Genomic DNA, 18732 nt, shown 5'->3' with positions numbered 1-18732 from the left:
AACAAAAGATATCCTTAATAATTTTCATACTATGATTTGTAATCATCTGGACTTCAACCACCCTCATGTATAACACATTAATTACTATCATACATCAGCTATTTCTGAGATATGATCTCATTAATTTAAATCATCAAGTACAGAAATTTCACTGATTTCCTAGCAACACACTTAAACTATCCCCAATTTCTTATCGAAAATTTCCTCCTTCGTTTGGGACCCCGTCCCCGCATTCCCCTCCCCGGGCCTCCCTGTTCATCATGCCCATGCCCCGCCCACCCCTGCCTGGCGCCCCGCCCTGCATTCCACCCCGCTGGGGGCCCCCGCGCCCTCCCCTAGGGGCATTGGCCATCCCCTGGGGCTTATTCTTGTTCACAGGCGATTTCGGACGCAGTCTTTCATCTCTTCCGTACATCCAGTGGTAAGGCTCTGATCTCCCTTGAAGTAGCTCATGTAGATTTCCTTCTCGTAATTACTGCTCGTTAACTCTGACCCTATGCTGAGCCAGCCGGCCTTATTGTGCTGTCCCCTAGCAAAAATGTGGCAGCCTGCGACGTCCCAAGACAGAAATGCTCTATCATGTGAAAGATTTCCACGGGTTTGTCCTTGCAGCCGTATGGTGGCTCCTCCTCGATAATAAGGTCTATGTCAACATTAGCATGGATGAAGTCACCGTCTGTGCTTCGCTTTACGGTGCCTTTTATGCCCATGAGGCAGTGCTCCTGCAAAAGTTATATTTTTTTTTATGTAAAAGTAAGCAATGGATGTTGTTTAACTGTAAAAAGAATATTATAGTAAGAAAGTGCAATTTATACAAAGATACAAGCGTTACTAAACTGTCACAGGGTGTCGAATGGCCAAAATCTAAAATCCTGAAAATAAGCCTAGCATTTGGGCGTCCAGAACAAAAAGAGGGTTAATAATTCATGCTTACTAATTTGTTGACTATTGTTAGCTTTTAAACAATATGTCAATGTAAAATAATTTGTGTTTAAGATGACATTTTGTGACAATACTAGTAATCTTAAAATACAAGAAAAAAAATCCTCAGATTTATATCAATATCAAAAGTGGTCCTTGGAGGGCCAAAATCCTGATTTCAGGAATTATCCTGAACTTTGACACCCTCGGTAAACAGTTTTTTTCCAGCTCAAGATAAGACAAGGTCTCCATGTTGCTTATCTTATTTTATATTTGACCTGAAAATTAGACTTTGAACTTGGACTTGGATTATTGTATGAGCCCCTCAGCATGCTTGTAACTACTGCAAAGTTATTTAAAACAAGAGGGCCATGATGGCCCTGAATCGCTCACCTGACTCATTAAGATTAGATGAAAACTATGACCTCTATTGTCTACACAATGTTTTTCTATGATTTGACCTAGTGACCTAGTTCCTGACTCTAGATGACCCAAATACAATTCCAATCCAGATTTCATCAAGATAAACATTCTGACCACAGTTCATAAATATTGGATGAAAACTTTGACCTCTATTGTCAACACAAGGTTTTTCTATTTATTTGACCTAGATTTTTTACCCCAGATGACCCAAATACAATCCCACCCAGATTTCATCAAGGAATTCTGACCAAATTTCATAAAGGTTGGATGAAAACTGTGATCTCTAATGTCTACACAAGGTTTTTCTATTATTTGACCTAGTGACCTAGTTTTTTGACCCCAGATGACCCAAATAAAATCCCAACCCAGATTTCATCAAGATAAACATTCTGACCAAATTTCATAAAGATTGGATGAAAACTGTGACCTCTATTGTCTACAGAAGGTTGTTCTATTATTTGACCTAGTGACCTTGTTTTTGACCCCAGATGACCCAAATACAATCCCAAACCGGATTTCATCAAGATAACACTTTGACCAAATTTCATCAAGATTGGATGCAAACTGTGACCTCTAACTGTATACACAAACAAATGTTGACGGACGGACGCACCGGACACCAGAGGCATGCACAACGGACGCCGGACATCACACGATCACATAAGCTCACCGTGTCACTTCATGACAGGTGACCTAAAAATATGTGTCGGAGATAAACATGAACAGTTGTGGTTAAAATCCCATAGAAACAAGGGCTGTTTGTAAAACATGCATGCCCCCCTATATGGGCTATAAGTTGTAGTAGCAGCCATTGTGTGAATACGTTTTTTGTCACTGTGAATGGTGGTGGTGGTGGTGGTGGTGGTGGTGTAGTAGTAGTAGTAGTAGTAGTAGTAGTAGTAGTAGTAGTAGTAGTAATAGTAGTTGTGTAGTAGTAGTAGTAGTAGTAGTAGTAGTAGTAGTAGAAGTAGTAGTAGTAGTAGTAGTAGTAGTAAGAAGTAGTAGTAGAGTAGTAGTAGTAGTAGTAGTAGTAGTGGTAGTAGTAGTAGTAGTAGTAGTAGTGGTAAAAGTAGTAGTAGTAGTGGCAGTAGTAGTAGAAGTAGTAATAGTAGACGTGGTGGTGGTGGTGGTGGTGGTAGTAGTACTAGTAGTAGTAGTACTAGTAGTAGTAGTAGTGGTGTAGTTAGTAGAAGTAAGTAGTAGTAGTAGTAGTAGAGAATAGTAGTCGTAGTAGTACGTAGTGTAGTAGTAGTAGTAGTAGTAGCCGTAGCCAGTAGCAGCATTACAAGACCAATACGTAAGAATAATCAAATGGGAAAAGGTTAACATAGCACCGGCAGTAAATTGGGGCTCATTTACAGTCAGATTTGGAATCTCTGCTGTAAAATGAGATTTTGAATGAATTAATGGAAGGCAAATCTGTAATAAAAAGAACATGCATAAACCGTAGTTGTTTCCCTTGTTTGAACCATGCTAAATCCTTACAAGTTTGGAAAGAATTGGATGAAAAATTTGCGACTTTATTGCATAAACACCATTTTCTAAATTTAAGGGGAGGTAATTCTGTAACTTCATGGACCAATAATGCTCATTTTTTGTAGGGTTCGTGTCCTCATTGATATAAAGACACTGTGCAAATTTGGAAAGGATCGGACAAAAAATGTGGAAGATTTTTGAAAGTTTTCACAAAATAGGCAAAAACGAATAAACATGCAAAGTTCAACGAGCTCCTGCGGCCATGTTTTTTGACGAATCGAATTTCTTTGAACAACTTTTTCAGGGGAGCCCTCAAAGGTCATCCCTGTGAATTTTTTTGAAAATCTGATGAGCGGTTTCTGACAAGAAGATTTTTTAAGGTTTTTACCATATATGGTCATGGCGGCCATCTTGGTTATGTGATCAAATTTTTTAAACAATTCTTTTGTCCCATGACCTAGGGATGCTCCACATGAAATTTAGTTGAAATTGGCTTAATGGTTTAGTAGAAGAAGATGTTTACAAATTGTTTACAGACGGACGGACGGACGCCGGACGCTGAGTGATCACAATAGCTCACCTCGAGCTATCGCTCAGGTGAGCTAAATACACGAATACGTTCATTTGTGATGTTGATCTAGTGACCATGTTTTTGCCTGTGACATTTATCCATACCAAACTTAACAAGACTATAAGACTATGCTCCGGCAAAAGAGATAATTACAGTCGATTGGTGTATAACGGATAGCTAAGGACTTCGAGTCTCATTTCAACGTAAACACCATGCATTCAGTAATTAAACCATTAAACCTAGATAGACACATGTCTTTCCTATTGAAACATGCCAGCGGTTTTTAAATTTCCGAAAAATATTATTTGTTAACCGCGCGAATTTCATGGTACACTGATTCAGCCATTACCGGATCGCTTAGGTCTTTATCGGATTACATGTGTATCGTGTTATTTCTTGAAATTTGACACAGCATTTGTAAAAAATAATTGCAATATATGTACATTTCCATAAAGGAAATTCATTTCTGCGTTTAATAAGACAAAGTTCATGGAAATCGCTGCACAATTGATATAGTAATGGCTGTTCAAAGCGATGCACCCTATATTTGGGTCATTTTGAGATGAATACCTTGTTATATATATAGATATGATAATAAAAAATATGTTTTCAGAAAAGGCGATTTTTCGTTATAATTTGATAATTTTTCAATAAAAATGATGTTTTCACTAATTAATACCATAGCCACACGCTAACCACATGTGTATTGGACAACTTCAATTGAGTTTATATTTATTTTGAGACAATCCCCACATTCCTGGGTCACCACATGTCCGTTATTCACTAAATCCTGAGTTGCAGCTTTCATGCTTATTTTATATGGTTCGCATCAATTTGGTTTCTGAGCATTGTTACTTTTGTAAAGGACACATAATACTAAAATATTACATCAATGAACATTATGTTTACCAAACAAAATCTGCAAAATTCAAGAAACCATTCGTCTGCACTTTTCCTGTCGTCACAAAAATGGTGCGTACATAACGTGACCATGATTTGCATTCGAAAAAAGAAACAGTTGTAAACATTGACACACGTCAACAAAAACATGAATCGACTTAACAATGATTGGCTTTTTGTATTCAATTCATAGAAAACTATAAATCTTAACATAAATAAAAGTATTTTGCAAAAAACGTTTAACCTATCCGTTACTCACTAAAATCCGCTATACACCAATCAACTGTACTTATTTCCTTAATGACCGTTTCAAACAAGTGATAAATGGCTTTTTGGTTTGAAACCTAATGGCCACGAACACTTGGGGACTGACAAACTTTAGTTTAAAAAAATAACTAATCTACTCATCCGGTGGGAAGGGGGTAGGGGAATGCTGTTGATATTTATTGCTTGAGAATAAATGAGTGAATGCAATGATTGGTGCCAAAGGTGAATGCTGCCATCCTGTCTAAAACTCAGCAAGCCCAATTAAAACTGTACTAGGCTAGTCATACAGGATTTTGCTAATTTAATTCTGATCATACAAGCCGCTTTCTGTGCAATTTGGGCTTAATAAATGAGGGTCACATTTTATCTGAAATTAGCCTTTGCAGTCCACACAGGCTTATCAGGTGACACTTTCTGCTTTTATGCACATATGCCTTTAAAAGGGGTCTCTTCTTATTAAAAATCAAGTGTAGGTGGAAAAAAATGTCACTGATAAGCCTGTGAAGACTGCACAGGCTGATCCAAGACGACACTGTGCACACATGCATTAACCCTTTCAGTGCGGGAACCAAATTTTGAAGGCCTTTGCAAACAGTTTGGATCCAGATGAGACGCCACAGAACGTGGCGTCTCATCAGGATCCAAACTGTTTGCTATTCAGATAATATTCTTTGAAAAAAATCGAAGAAAATGCTAAGTTTAGAAATTCAGCAGACGACATTTTAGCAGACGACAAATTTCCCAGCATGCAAAGGGTTAAGCCACATTTTCCAGAGCATGGCTCATATTCAACCAAAGTATCTCAAGTGGTAAACCTTTGTTCTCTGGTGGACAGCCCCTGGCTCCAGGTTCTTGTTGTGCCCGGGTCTCTTGATGTTGGTCTTGATCCAGCAGATGTCCTCACACCTTCTATAGCCCCATTGCTTCAGACACTAGATAGGGGATGAAGACAGATTGCAACATTGCTCAATAATTGTTTAGTTTACAACTTATGCACCTGTTCACTAAGAAATGCCATATGAAAAAAACAGCAAAAACATTTTGAATATATATTAAATGGAATATTACAATCTGACAAGATTTGCAATTGACATACATTTGAACTTCAAACAGGTTCTGAGTAGAAAGACAATTGCATAGGACAAGAAGGAAATACATGATCAGAATCCAAACAGCTCACAGTTGCTTATAACCTCGGATGATACTAAAAATTCATCATTCCCACACACAATTTATCACACGTAAGAATTACCGATAAATAAAGTTTGAAACTCAACAAGATTTAAAACAGGGAATAATCTCACCTTGAATATGTCTACACTTTTAATATATTTTAGTGGTGGCAAAGGACTACTAAAGCATTTTGTGAATGTAATTTAACATAGTGGGTATCACCAATACAACATCAAAAGATTCAGTCAATTCAGGCAAAATATTATTCAGCCTTGTTCTTTGAAAAAGGGAGTTAACCCTTTCAGTGCGGGAACCGAATTTTGAAGGCCTTTGCAAACAGTTTGGATCCAGATGAGACGCCACAGAACGTGGCGTCTCATCAGGATCCAAACTGTTTGCTATTCTGATAGTATTCTTTGAAAAAATCGAAGAAAATGCTAATTTTAGAAATTCAGAAGACGACATTTTAGCAGACGACAAATTTCCCAGCATGCAAAGGGTTAATTGTATGTGCGTAAAGTGTCATCCCATATTAGCCTGTGCAGTACAAACTGGCTAACTAACACAACTATCTGCATAAACTGGATATATGCAAAGAATACAAAAAATACCATAACACCAGACACTTTACAAACTCTTTATGCACATACATTGACCCTTTCCCCCATAATAATCAAAGTGAAAATGGCTTTTGCAACCAGCATAAAATCAGAACTGCCTGCGAGTAACTCGCAGTCTGTTCAGGTTTTATGCTGTTTGCTGCTCATCAGTATCTCAGGGTTGGAAATGAAGCCTTAAAAACTTGAATTTAGTAAGAAAGTCCTTGAATACAATTTAACTTTCTTAGGGACTACAAATGCATAAAAATACATATATTAGTGGTAAAGGGTTAAACCACTATTTCCAAAGTGAGGCTAAATTTTTAATGCTCAGGACAAACAGCAATCACATATGAATAATGTCCAGTCTTATGCTGCTGTACTATTTGCTCATCAACAACATCAGAGGGTTTGACATAAATGTTCATCCTACTGTCAGGAACAACCAAAATATTGGGCCAGATTGTGCCAGACAGACAGAGCCCTACCATATTTGAAATAATACCCCTTTAAGAGGGGGCTAAACAAAACATTTCAAGCTTAAATTTTTTAAAGCGAGATGTCTCTGTACCAGTCTTCCCCGCTCCAGCCCCTCTGCATTTCCACACCAGATCCAGATGAAGGACCTCTGAGCTGCCACACTGGGGATGTCAAGTTTCTCAATCTGCAAACCATGAGAACCACTTACACTTACATTTAGTTCAACTATACAAATCAAACATTTTTTTTACCTATAGATATTTATCACAGGCCATACCCTGTTTCCAATGTAATATATCCATTACGAATATTTTTATCTTACAAATGTGTAATATACTTTTTAAGCGTTTTCATTGGCTTATTTTCGTTCGAATGACACATCGCATTTTGTTATTTTGCTGAAATGACGTTGCAACGTCAAATGACGTCACAAAATGTAAACAACATTCAGGATTGATCATTGTTTGCGTAAATATTTATTTAATTTGCTAATTTAAAACCATTCGATAAAAAAGATCTGACACTCATTGTCATATCTGATAATCATACCATATTTTATTACACTTGTCCAGGAAATTTGTATGATATAACAACTTGTGCCAGATCCTATATATATTGAATGATACAACACTTATAGTTGTTAATTGAATAACAAGTAAGTGAAGATCATATGCTAGTTCAATTTGGATAAAAGAAGCAAACTATGTACATTTGTTGTAGTTGAAATATTTGTAATTTTGGTTTGATCTTTTCTTTGGTGGAAAACCAGCTTAAGTTACCATAAAACCCCCAATCATTCTACATATCATAACACTTTCCTGATAGGTCCTTTTCTGACACTTGTATATCTTTAAAACAATCAGAAAATGTGCAAACAACAAGTATAACTCTTGTGGAGTTCATGTATTTACAGACATATTTTCCTTGAAATCGTCTTGCATATCACATAACTTGAATTGCCTATTGAGTCTGGCTCTGGAAGAATGGGGCTTAATGCACGGGGATAAAAGTGTCATTCCATATTAACCCATTGAATGCTGGGAAATTTGTCTTCTGCTAAAATGTCGCCTGCTGAATTTCTAAAATTAGCATTTTCTTCGATTTTTTTCAAAGAATACTATCAGAATAGCAAACAGTTTGGATCCTGATGAGACGCCACGTTTTGTGGCGTCTCATCTGGATCCAAACTGTTTGCAAAGGCCTTCAAAATTCGGTTCCCGCACTGAAAGAGTTAACCTGCGAAGTCTGCATAGGTTGATCAGGGACAACACTTTCAATGGTATTTTATGTTCAAGGAAGTCCAGGCACAGGCTAATCAGGGACAATACTTTTTGACTTCACTAGATTTTTGCTAAGAAGGAACTTCCTTAAAATGAAAAATTCCATGAAAAAGCAGAAAGTGACGTTTCTCATTATCCTGTGACAACTGCAAAGGCTTATCAGGTATGACACTTGACACACATGCATTAAGCCCATTTTTCCCATAGTGAGCCTACTCACCTCATCCCAGTCCCAGTACTTTTCAAAGACGGCCCCGTGCGCTCGCTGGTACTCCTCCAGGGGTGGCTCCAGGAGTATCGCGTCAAACTGGCACCCGAGTTCGTGGAGCTCAAACGCCTCCAAATCACACTTCATGTACCTGGAGAAAGTTTTCTAGTCTTTACTGGTTTAAATCTAATTTAGCTTGATTATATAAAGCCAAAGGCCCATTGAACCGATCTCAAATTTGTGTCTTGGCTAGAACAAGTACTTGGTATCTTTGGGGGAGACCTAAAGAGAGCTCCCACAGTGGGGATCAAACGTTTGACCTTCCCGTTGCTAGGCAGGAACCATATCAAACCTGTCACCTCCCGGTTGCTAGGCAGTAACCATATCCACTATGCCATGGCAACATAAAGTCGTTCTAGTCTTTGAATGTACAAGCTTGTCACTGTATTGATGCATGCCCCCAAATGCTGCATGTCATATTGTGTAACAAATTGTAACATTGCAATTATAGAAATTTTAAGTTGAAAAAAGTAGGCATAACCTTTTATCTGAGGCTATTATCAGTTGCATATTACAGTTTTGTATTCTTCGGAACAATGTTAGCAAATTTGAATGTGTGACATTAAAAAGTGAAGGAGTAATTCATATGACAAGTTTGTGACTGGTAGACAGACCAATGTCCATGCTGAATGAAGTGTAGCCCATTCTACTTTGTGCAGGTAGTACAATTATGAGAATTTCACCTGAGAAGACCAGATCCTGTATTCATCAACCAATTCTTAGAATTAAAACTAAACAAGAGATGTGTTTGTCAGAAACACAATGCCCCCTAATGCGCCGCTTTTTTTTTACCTTTGACCTTGGCCTTTCACCGCTCAAAATGTGCAGCTCCATGAGATACACATGCATGCCAAATATCAAGTTGCTATCATCAATATTGCAAAAGTTATGACCAAGGTTAAAGTTTTGCGACACATACAATGACAGACACATACAATGACAGACACACAGACAAACAGACGGACAGGCCAAAAACAATATACCCCCAATCATTCGATCCGGGGGCATAAAAATAGGAATATTCTTAAAACTGGTATGTGTTACAAATACTTAAAAATACAGTTTGTTAATGAAAGAAGCATCATTTTTAGCCTGTATATATATTCAATTGCTGAATGTTTTTCTTTTTTTAAGTCTCTTCTGCATTCTTAAGTCTAAGAATTGATTGGTGATTACAGACCAAGCACCCTTAACCCTTAACCATTTACCACTAAGATATATATTTTGACGTGTTTGTAGACCCTTAGAAAGTTATATTTAATTAAAGACCTTTCTTACTAGATTCAAGTTTTAAAGGCTTCATTCCCAATCCTTAGATGCTGATGAGCAGCAAACAGCATAAAACCTGAACAGACTGGGAGTTACTTGCAGGCTGTTCTGGTTTTATGCTGTTTGCACATAGCCATTTTCACTTTGCCTCTGACTGGGTAAGGATTAAGACAGACTGCCAAATTGTTTCACTGTTACTCACGTTGGGGGGATGCTGGTCTGTGAAATCAGTTCATCCTTCAACTTGATCAACTCCCGTAATTTTGGATATTCTTCAAATCTGTTAGCAAGACCTGAAAATATATTGCATGGAACATATGCGTATCCATCCAAATAGATCACAATTAATTATGGAGATTTGTGATAGTGTAACCCTGAAAACAATTCATATGGATACCCCCCTGAATGATTCAGTGCCTTGTTAAATTTACTACAATAATAATTCTCACACAGAAACTTTCACCAAAAGCCAACATGGCTTGGTTCTTGCAAGTAACACACCAAAGGCTATAATTTCTGACAAAGATGGTCTTTTTATATCGATACATTGTAAAGGACCTAATTATATTTAACAAGACTATTTCCAAGCAATATAAGTCCCCTACCGGTGAAACTCCACCATTTTCAGCAATATTTATAGTCTATTTGTTGCCATAGCAACCAGAATTCTTGACGTAGGAACAAAATGAAATGGCGTGCATAATCTCCATATTGCCATCTACCCATGCTTCAAGTTTGATGAAAAAATAAAAGTTATCGCAAGATGCACTCCTTTCAGCATTATTTATAGTCTATTTGTTGCCATAACAACCAGAATTCTTGACGAAGGAACAAAATGAAATGACGTGATAATCTCCATATTGCCATCAATCCATGTTTCAAGTTTCATGAAAAAATATGAAAAACTTTGAAAGTTATCGCAGGATCCAGAAAAGTGTGACAGACTCACGGACACACAGAGCGCAAACCATAAGTCCCCTACGGTGTCACCGGTAGGAGACAATTATTTTATAATTACCAAAACTGTTGCAATTTCAACAAAAACAAATGTCAGCAAAAAGTTTTACATTTTAGACTGTCATATATTTATGCTTTTAAAGGTGACAAATACGATGAAAGATTTTCATGAGTTAAGTGATTACATTAGGTAGAGTTCTGGGACACACTCTGGGTCTACAATTAATAAAGGACTTTACTAACTTTTTATACACATATACACCATCGTTAGAACTTAAGATTGTTTTTTAATGGCAAACATTATTTCTTGAGATTACAATAAAGATGAAAATTGTTTCACTATTAAATTACTAGTATCCTTTTTCCTCCCAGAAGCAAAAATGGCTATATACAACCAGCATACAACCAGAACAGCCTGCAAGTTACTCAAAGACTGATCAGGTGTCATTCTGTTTGCTTCTCATCAGTATCTTAAGATTGAAAACCGAAGGCTTTAAAACTTTAATCTAGTAAGATCTAAAATTTAGTTTGATTTTCTAAGAGACTACAAAACGCATATTTAAGTTAATTTAATAATGGTTAAGAACATCATGTCTATCTCACCAACGTCCCTTATGAAGTTCTGTGGTCTCTCTCCTGTGTCCACAAAGTGCTGACAATAGTCGTTGTGTGGATTGGCACTCTGTGTTCCCTAAAAATTCATCAGCATTTTAAGCATGTGACATGATACATTTATCAACAGGATGATTTAAAAGACATATACTAATTAACTTGTTAATAAGTGGCATCTACAGATGATTATGGTATACTGGGCAAGGTATCTTGGTAAGTTTAATGCACAGAAAGTCACCAGATACAGAAACTAATTTGTTTACCGTAATCAATACTTGACTTGGTGTAAACTTTAACCCATTCGTTCTGAACTTCCCACCATAAATTATTGACTTCATGTAAACCTTCACAAATAAATTATTGGCTTAGTGTAAATTTACCTCCATCAATGTTTATACCAAGTGTGTGCCCCCTTCAGTTATGGAGTGGACTATTTACTGCCCACTTAATTTGTACAGGTTGTGCATTGCACCTTTAACAACTTGACCAAGTGATCATTTACTTTTCTTCTAGACTCAGTGACATTTATCCTGGCCTAATTCATAAGAAAAAATAATCAGACTAGTTCCAAAATAATCACAATGCAAAAGTTACAAAAAGTCTTCCTTCAATGGGAACATACTTTTAGGAAAGCACTTGAGTCTGTGTACACTTCATCTGTTTCAAACTCTGCCTCCTTTTTCTGAAATGCATAATTTATTGAATAATTTGTAACGCAAGGGCACATCAATGTATAGGACTAATGAACATCATTACATCCTGATAAAATGATCAAAACATTCAAAGATGAGGTGATGAGAGCAGAACCATATACCAGCATATAAACATACAAATGACAATCCTATCAAGGCTCCATTTCACGTGTTAAAACTGTCATATAAAATACTTGATTATCTCAATAAAATTAGTAGTAGTTTAAATAAATATGCTTTTAAACAGCATAATGGAAGGAAAAATGTAAAACGACGATGTGCAATTCCTGTGATGTCACATGCCTCCAAAGCCCCTGATGGTGTATTCTTGTCTGACTTCTCATCTAGCCTTAGCTTCTTTTCTGCATGATCATTTTCACTGTAATTAAATATAAACAACACCATCATCATGATTTAAATCAACTTGACTATAATTGCAGTTCAAGCTAGTTATAATCTTAAATGAAATGTTAGATACTTAACTGAGCTCAACTATATCTAGAATTGTGACAACAGTATCGAAGAAAAAACCTTGATACCACATTAGTTCTGAAAACATTAGCAAGTTGATACCATCAAAATATTAATTGTGGGTGTGGGCAATTAACACAGGCATGGTTTTCTACAGAGCCACTATAAAATGTCATGTACATAGTACACTGGGGTTACAAGAAAAATATATGTACATTTTATCTTGATATACATGTATAAATTAATCATTGGACCCCCCCCCCCCAAGGGTGTGGCCAGTTTTGATTCAGGAGGAATAATTTGAACACATTTTGTCAAAAACCACAGTGTATGTTAGTTACATTACAAATAGGAAACCTCTAGGCCTAGTTATTTAACCTTTTACCACATTTGCACACCCTTAGAAATTTAATTTTAATAAAAGGCCATTCTTACTAAATTTAAATTTTAAAGGCTTCATTTCCAACCCTCAGATACTGATGAGCAGCAAACAGCATAAAACCTGAACAGACTGCAATTTACTCACAGGCTGTTATGGGGTTTTGCTGTTTGCACATAGCCATTTTCTCTTTGCCTCTAAGTGGAAAAGGTTAAAAGATAACAAAGATGAGCGTTCACATACTATGGGTGTTTTTTATTAACGTTGTGACCTCCAAGGCATGACTGGTTTTTACATGACATTTGACACTGTAGAGTACTACCATTTGATGCTGCATACCATATATTAACCTGTGGACCTTGTGGTTGCAGAATATTTAACTCTAGGTTAAATGTGGGGGCCTTACTTTTGTCATTTTTTTTATATTGTGATAAAAATGGCACATAACAGGAGCAATGATGTACGTCCAGGAGTGTACGAGAACTCCTCCAGACAGACAGACAGACATGCATCAGATGTCCATTGAAATGCTAGTAAATTTCCCGTTACTATGTTTTGGGGAATGTTACAAGTCACTTCTCCCTATTTTTAAGGCCTAGGGTAGTCTCTGGTTACATTAATTTACCAACTTTACATGGGTTATCAGTAAATAAGATCTACATGATTCTAAACACTAAACACATCTAAGATTATTATCTAGTATTGCTTGGCAATTAGGCCACAATAAGTAATACAGTGATCAGTTGTTTGATGAATTTTGGCCTCCAAATTTAAAGAAAGAGATTGCAATAAATTATAAACCATTGCTATGACATGCATTAAAAGCTACATATATATAGCATCTTAGTAAGTCAATAGTTACAACAATTTGGTCCACTTTGCCCTTAAATTGTGTAAGTGATCGCTACCAAATACCAATGACTTGTGTTCATGTTTCTGTTGTCACCATTGATTTTAAAAGGAAGTCAGTTCTGGTTCACAATGCCAACCAAACTGCTTTTGTTCTATGCAGTTAGTGAGCCAACCAAACTGCTTTTGTTCTATGCAGTTAATCCATACAACCCATAAAGACATTTTATAGTCATAAGTTTGGACACTGAGAAAAATATTATTACAAAATATTAGTTTACACTGATTTAGAACAACTACAGTGAAATTACAAAATAGAAATGTATGTAGATTTTTTGTTGGCTTAACCACAATAAAAAAAAGAAACAAAATACTATAGCAGCCAATCTGCCAACAAGAGGGCCATGGGCCCTAAGGCACTCACCTGAGACCCGAAGGAACTAAACTATTCTGGGAAGGTGGAGTTTAAAATAATAAAATACTTCATGAAACATAAATATTATCATGAGTTTCACAAGAAGAAATTTGCTCGCATGGAAACCATGCTCTTCAGAGCACCGGAGCCATTTTCAAACTAAATCAAGATATTATAGGAACATATGTTCTCAGCATTTTTCATTAAGATTGAACTAAAATGTGACTTATAGAGAGTTCACAATGTTTCACTACAGCAATAAAAAGAAATCTGCCACCTACCTCATGACCTTGCTTTTAAACATACTGGAACTATTTTTAGACTCACCTTGCAATGATATTTCCGATTAAAACAACAATCAACCCTATTTAAAACACAAATCTTTGATAATCACACCAAAACTACCAACCTCATCGATAAAACTGTGTGCCATAACAATTTGTATTCCACTCTTATCAGTCTGAAGGTCTTTGATGTGAGTTCCCAGCTGGGGCCTATTTTTAGGGACTAAGGGCATTTAAGCTGCAAGCCTATTACACAATCATCACAGTACCATTTCAAGGCATCAATGAATACTTCTGCACCAGAACAATTCAGGCACAGTCAATAGAGAATAAATTAGTTGCTGATAAGCAGGTGGCTGAATGGGTTAAATTGGAGAGAAAAGAGTGCATTCCTGACACGACATGCATTCATGATTGGAGGTCAAACACAATTCAAATTATATACAGTTGTACTTTTCTGTGAAATCAATATTACTACTTGAAAATTTGTATATTTAATAAAGGGTTTTCAGATGGCATATTAAATATGTTTGTTGCACTTCATCCCCAACCAATTATCATCATAATAATCCTCTTCAGAAAGGAACAAAAATAAATAAATACAAATTTGGCAATTCAACTGTATATCTTATTGGCAGAATAATTATTCAGATGACTGCATGGAGATCATGAATATCATAATATGCATACATTTCATTCACAGTGTACATTGGTAATTTCTAAGTAGATAGTGAACAAGGTTACACTATAAAGCCATTTAAGGAAAACTACCCCATCCCATAAAAACAAATGTTGTGAGTAAGTTTCATAAATATTTGACTACAAATATGACTTCTAGAGTGCTAACAAGGTTTTACTGTAGCCATAAAAGGAAAACTGCCCTGCCCCCTGGAGGTCAATGTCTTTCAACAAACTGGAACCATTTTGGAACTCAGCTGAGATACAATGTACATGTATCATAAAAATAAATGTTCTCTTTTTTTTCCATGAATATTGGACTATAAATATGACTTCTAGAGTGTTAACAAGGTTTTTCTATAGCCATATAAGGAAAACTGCCCAATGTTTATCAACAGACCCCAACCATTTTCAAACTGAGCTGAGCTATCATAAGAACAAATGTTCTTACCAAGTTTCATGTAGATTGGAATATAAACGTGACTTCTAGAGTGTTAACAAGGTTTCACTATAGCCATTAAAGGAAAACTGTCGCGCCCCATGGCGGCCATGTTTTTTAACAGACCAAACCCATTTTGGAACTCAGCTGAGATATTATTGGGACAAATAATCTGACCACCTTACATGAAGATTGGACTTTAAATGAGACTTCTAGAGTGCTAACAAGGTTTCACTATAGCCATATAAGGAAAACCGACCAGCCCCCTGGCAGACATGTTTTTCAACGGACCGGAACCATTTTCAAACTCGGCTGTGATATCATTGGGACAAATATTCTGACCAACTTTCATAAAGATTGGACTATAAATGTTACTTCTAGAGTGTTAACAAGGTTTCACTATGGGGGAAAACAGCCCTGTCCCCTTGCAGACATGTTTTTCAACGCACCAGAACCATTTTCAAACTCAGATGAGATATCATTGGGACAAATATTATGACCAAGTTTCATGAAGATTGGACTATAAATGTGACTCCTAGAGTGTTAACAAGGTTTTACTATAGCCATATATATAATGAAAACTGCCCCGCAACCTGGCGGCCATGTTTTTTAAAGAACTGGAACCATTTTCGCACTCAGCCAAGCTATCATAAGAACAAAAATTTAAATGAAGATTGGACTATAAAATGTGACTTCTAGAGTGTTAACAAGGTTTTACAATAGCCATTTACGGAATACTGCCCCGCCCCCTGGTGGCCATGTTTTTCAACCAAGCGAAACCATTTTCGAACACAGCTGATAAAACATTAAGGCAAATCTTATGACCAAGTTTCATGAAGATTGGACAATAAATGTGACTTCTAGAGTGTTAACAAGTGTTTTCTTTAATTTGACCTAGTGACCTAGTTTTTGACCTCACATGATCCAGTTTCAAACTCGACCAAGATATAACTGGGTCACATCTTTGGACCAAGTTTCATGAAGATCAGACAAAAAATGTGGCCTCTAGAGTGTTAACAAGGCAAAATGTTGATGACGCACGACGGACAAAAGGTGATCCCAAAAGCTCACCATGAGCACGTTGTCACGTCGGACAACGGACAAAAGGTGATCCCAAAAGCTCACCATGACCACGTTGTGCTCAGGTGAGCTAAAAATGTTATCACTTTGTTGTGGTCTTAACTGTGGTGTGTCATCCCAAGGCGAAATTCTTTTAAAAAACATGCTCTTTTGCAACAAATGAGTTCATTATTTTGTTTCTTATTTCTCAGACCAATCCTTACTCTCTTGATCAAGTATTGGAATTCAGTATGTCAAATAAATCTATATAACTTAATTTAATTATTCTCTATAACTTAAGTTACAAATAATGACAAGTCAGGGCACTCAATCTATAAAATCTGCGGCCGAAATTCGGCTGCATATTTTGGCCGCAGTCCCCCACCTGAAAAGTATACTTTTTCCCCTTTTGGCGGGAAAAATTCCCCCTGATTAAATTATTATTATATTTTTTTTTAAAGATGTGTCTCATGATTATTATATCTCAATTCTATTTCAATTTAATCTTGTCAAACATACTTAATTATGACAAAAGAAATGAATATAGTGCAAACATGTACACATGTTATAATGAGAGAGTAAGTAAAAAAATCCCCCAAAAAGGGTAACGCCGCGAAAAATTCCCCCTCATGAGGGTAGCGACCCGCTTCCCCTAAAATGGATTGAGGGCCCTGAGAGTAAAATTTACTCTGCTGGTTTCTTTGCTGTTGACTGCTTTCTGTCTTCTTTGCTGTTCAAAACAATTTTCAATGCATCCGGACTGCTGACTCCAAGCTGTAAGAGATGTGTCCAGTCAGTAATAATATCTTTCTACCATTTTTCAAAATTTCCATGTAATGAATTCAATTATAAACAAGAGCACCGCATAACGGGTGACAACGCTTGACTGCGATGCAGTTTTGAATAAATGAAAGCTTGTCAGATTTTATTTTTTTAAAGGTCAGTGACCTTGACCTTTGACCTAGGGACCCCAAAATGGGTGTGATGTGTATAACTCGTCAAGGTGCATCTACATATGAAGTTTCAAAGTTGTAGGTGGAAGCACTTTGATTTTAGAGCCAATGTTCAAAAGGTTAACAAAATGTAAAGGTTTTAGCAAGACGCCAGATGACGAGTTGGCTATGACAATACCTTGGGTTTTCTCCGAAAACAGCCGAGCTAAAAATTAAAGCAAACACTGCCAAAAAGTCTGTGTTACGTGATGAAAAATGAACTAAATAGATGTTGTAGGCATGTCTTCAAAACTTTGAAGACATCAAAAATCAGGATTCCGTTTCAGTTGAAATCACTGATTGACATTAGCTGCAATAATTCAAATCTAAGCTTTATAACCCAAAGAGTTGCTGAGAGTTGCAATGTTCATAAGTGTCAAAGTGAACTGTTATTTAAATATTTCATAAGTGAACTGTTTTTTCGGACGAAATTTTTCGGATATTTAATTCAATTTATTTAATATTATAACATGATTGAACACATTTCTAAAAATCTATGTGCTAAATAAATGGCCATACCGCTTTTGCCAATAACTCCTTTCTCTTATGTGATCTGTCTTTTAACTCTTGCAACCGGCTGCTGGTCTTCGGAGTCGGTTCAGCCATTGTCGTTACCGGATGGACTATGTCGTAAAATTAAGGATTGAAAGTAAAACGCGGAGCTCATTCTAAACCACGGCTCAAATGATTTTAAAATGTCAGTCGCTCACCAAGTTCGAACTGTACGACAGTTATATTTTTAAAAAGGTTGAAAGTTAATACATCTTAAATCTAATACAAGTATATAAAACACATAATGTATCAATAATGAACATACAGTAGCCATTATTATAAAAGAAGAAGAAAAAGAAGAACACTGATTTGCCGGTCAGAATTCAAACGCACTACACGTGGAGGAAGCGTCGTTTCGAAAGGGAATGAGGATTTTCCGAGTAGATGCGGTTGATTATTCATATTGCACACACCGTTATTTTATTTCTCTGTAACTACAAACACGAATTAAAAAAATTAGATAACTACCGGGGTAGCTCGAATTTTTAAGCACGTATACGTGCTTATACATTTATTCTTCAATACTTGTAGCATGAGTCATATAAATGATAAATATTCTACATCGCCCTAGCATAACGTTTTCCATGTTATGTTTTAACCCCATTTTCGAGAATAGTCACCATATGAACCTCAATTAAGATAAGATAAGATAAGCTTTATTTAAAGTCGGCAAGACAGCAACATATACACACATAAGCTCATGTGAGCTTTTTGAACCGACTATTG

At 36.5% G+C, this 18732-nt stretch overlaps 1 protein-coding gene across 1 annotated transcript; it reads right to left on the bottom strand.

The window, feature by feature from the left end:
• Window positions 1-190: 190 nt before the first annotated feature.
• On the bottom strand, window positions 191-18077 carry LOC127869752 (N6-adenosine-methyltransferase non-catalytic subunit-like). Its single transcript, XM_052412413.1, is given in 12 exon segments — window positions 191-402; window positions 405-546; window positions 549-722; window positions 5374-5490; window positions 6902-6994; window positions 8311-8449; window positions 9830-9920; window positions 11188-11275; window positions 11819-11878; window positions 12192-12267; window positions 17151-17236; window positions 17974-18077. Coding segments are annotated over 12 exon segments (1365 nt in total). The 5' UTR covers window positions 18061-18077.
• Between the last annotated feature and the right edge of the window lie 655 nt (window positions 18078-18732).

The sequence above is a fragment of the Dreissena polymorpha genome, chromosome 2 (assembly GCF_020536995.1).
Source record: "Dreissena polymorpha isolate Duluth1 chromosome 2, UMN_Dpol_1.0, whole genome shotgun sequence".
Lineage (NCBI taxonomy): Eukaryota > Metazoa > Mollusca > Bivalvia > Myida > Dreissenidae > Dreissena > Dreissena polymorpha.
Note: the sequence above shows the minus strand (reverse complement) of the source record. Positions and strands in the feature narration are given on the sequence as shown.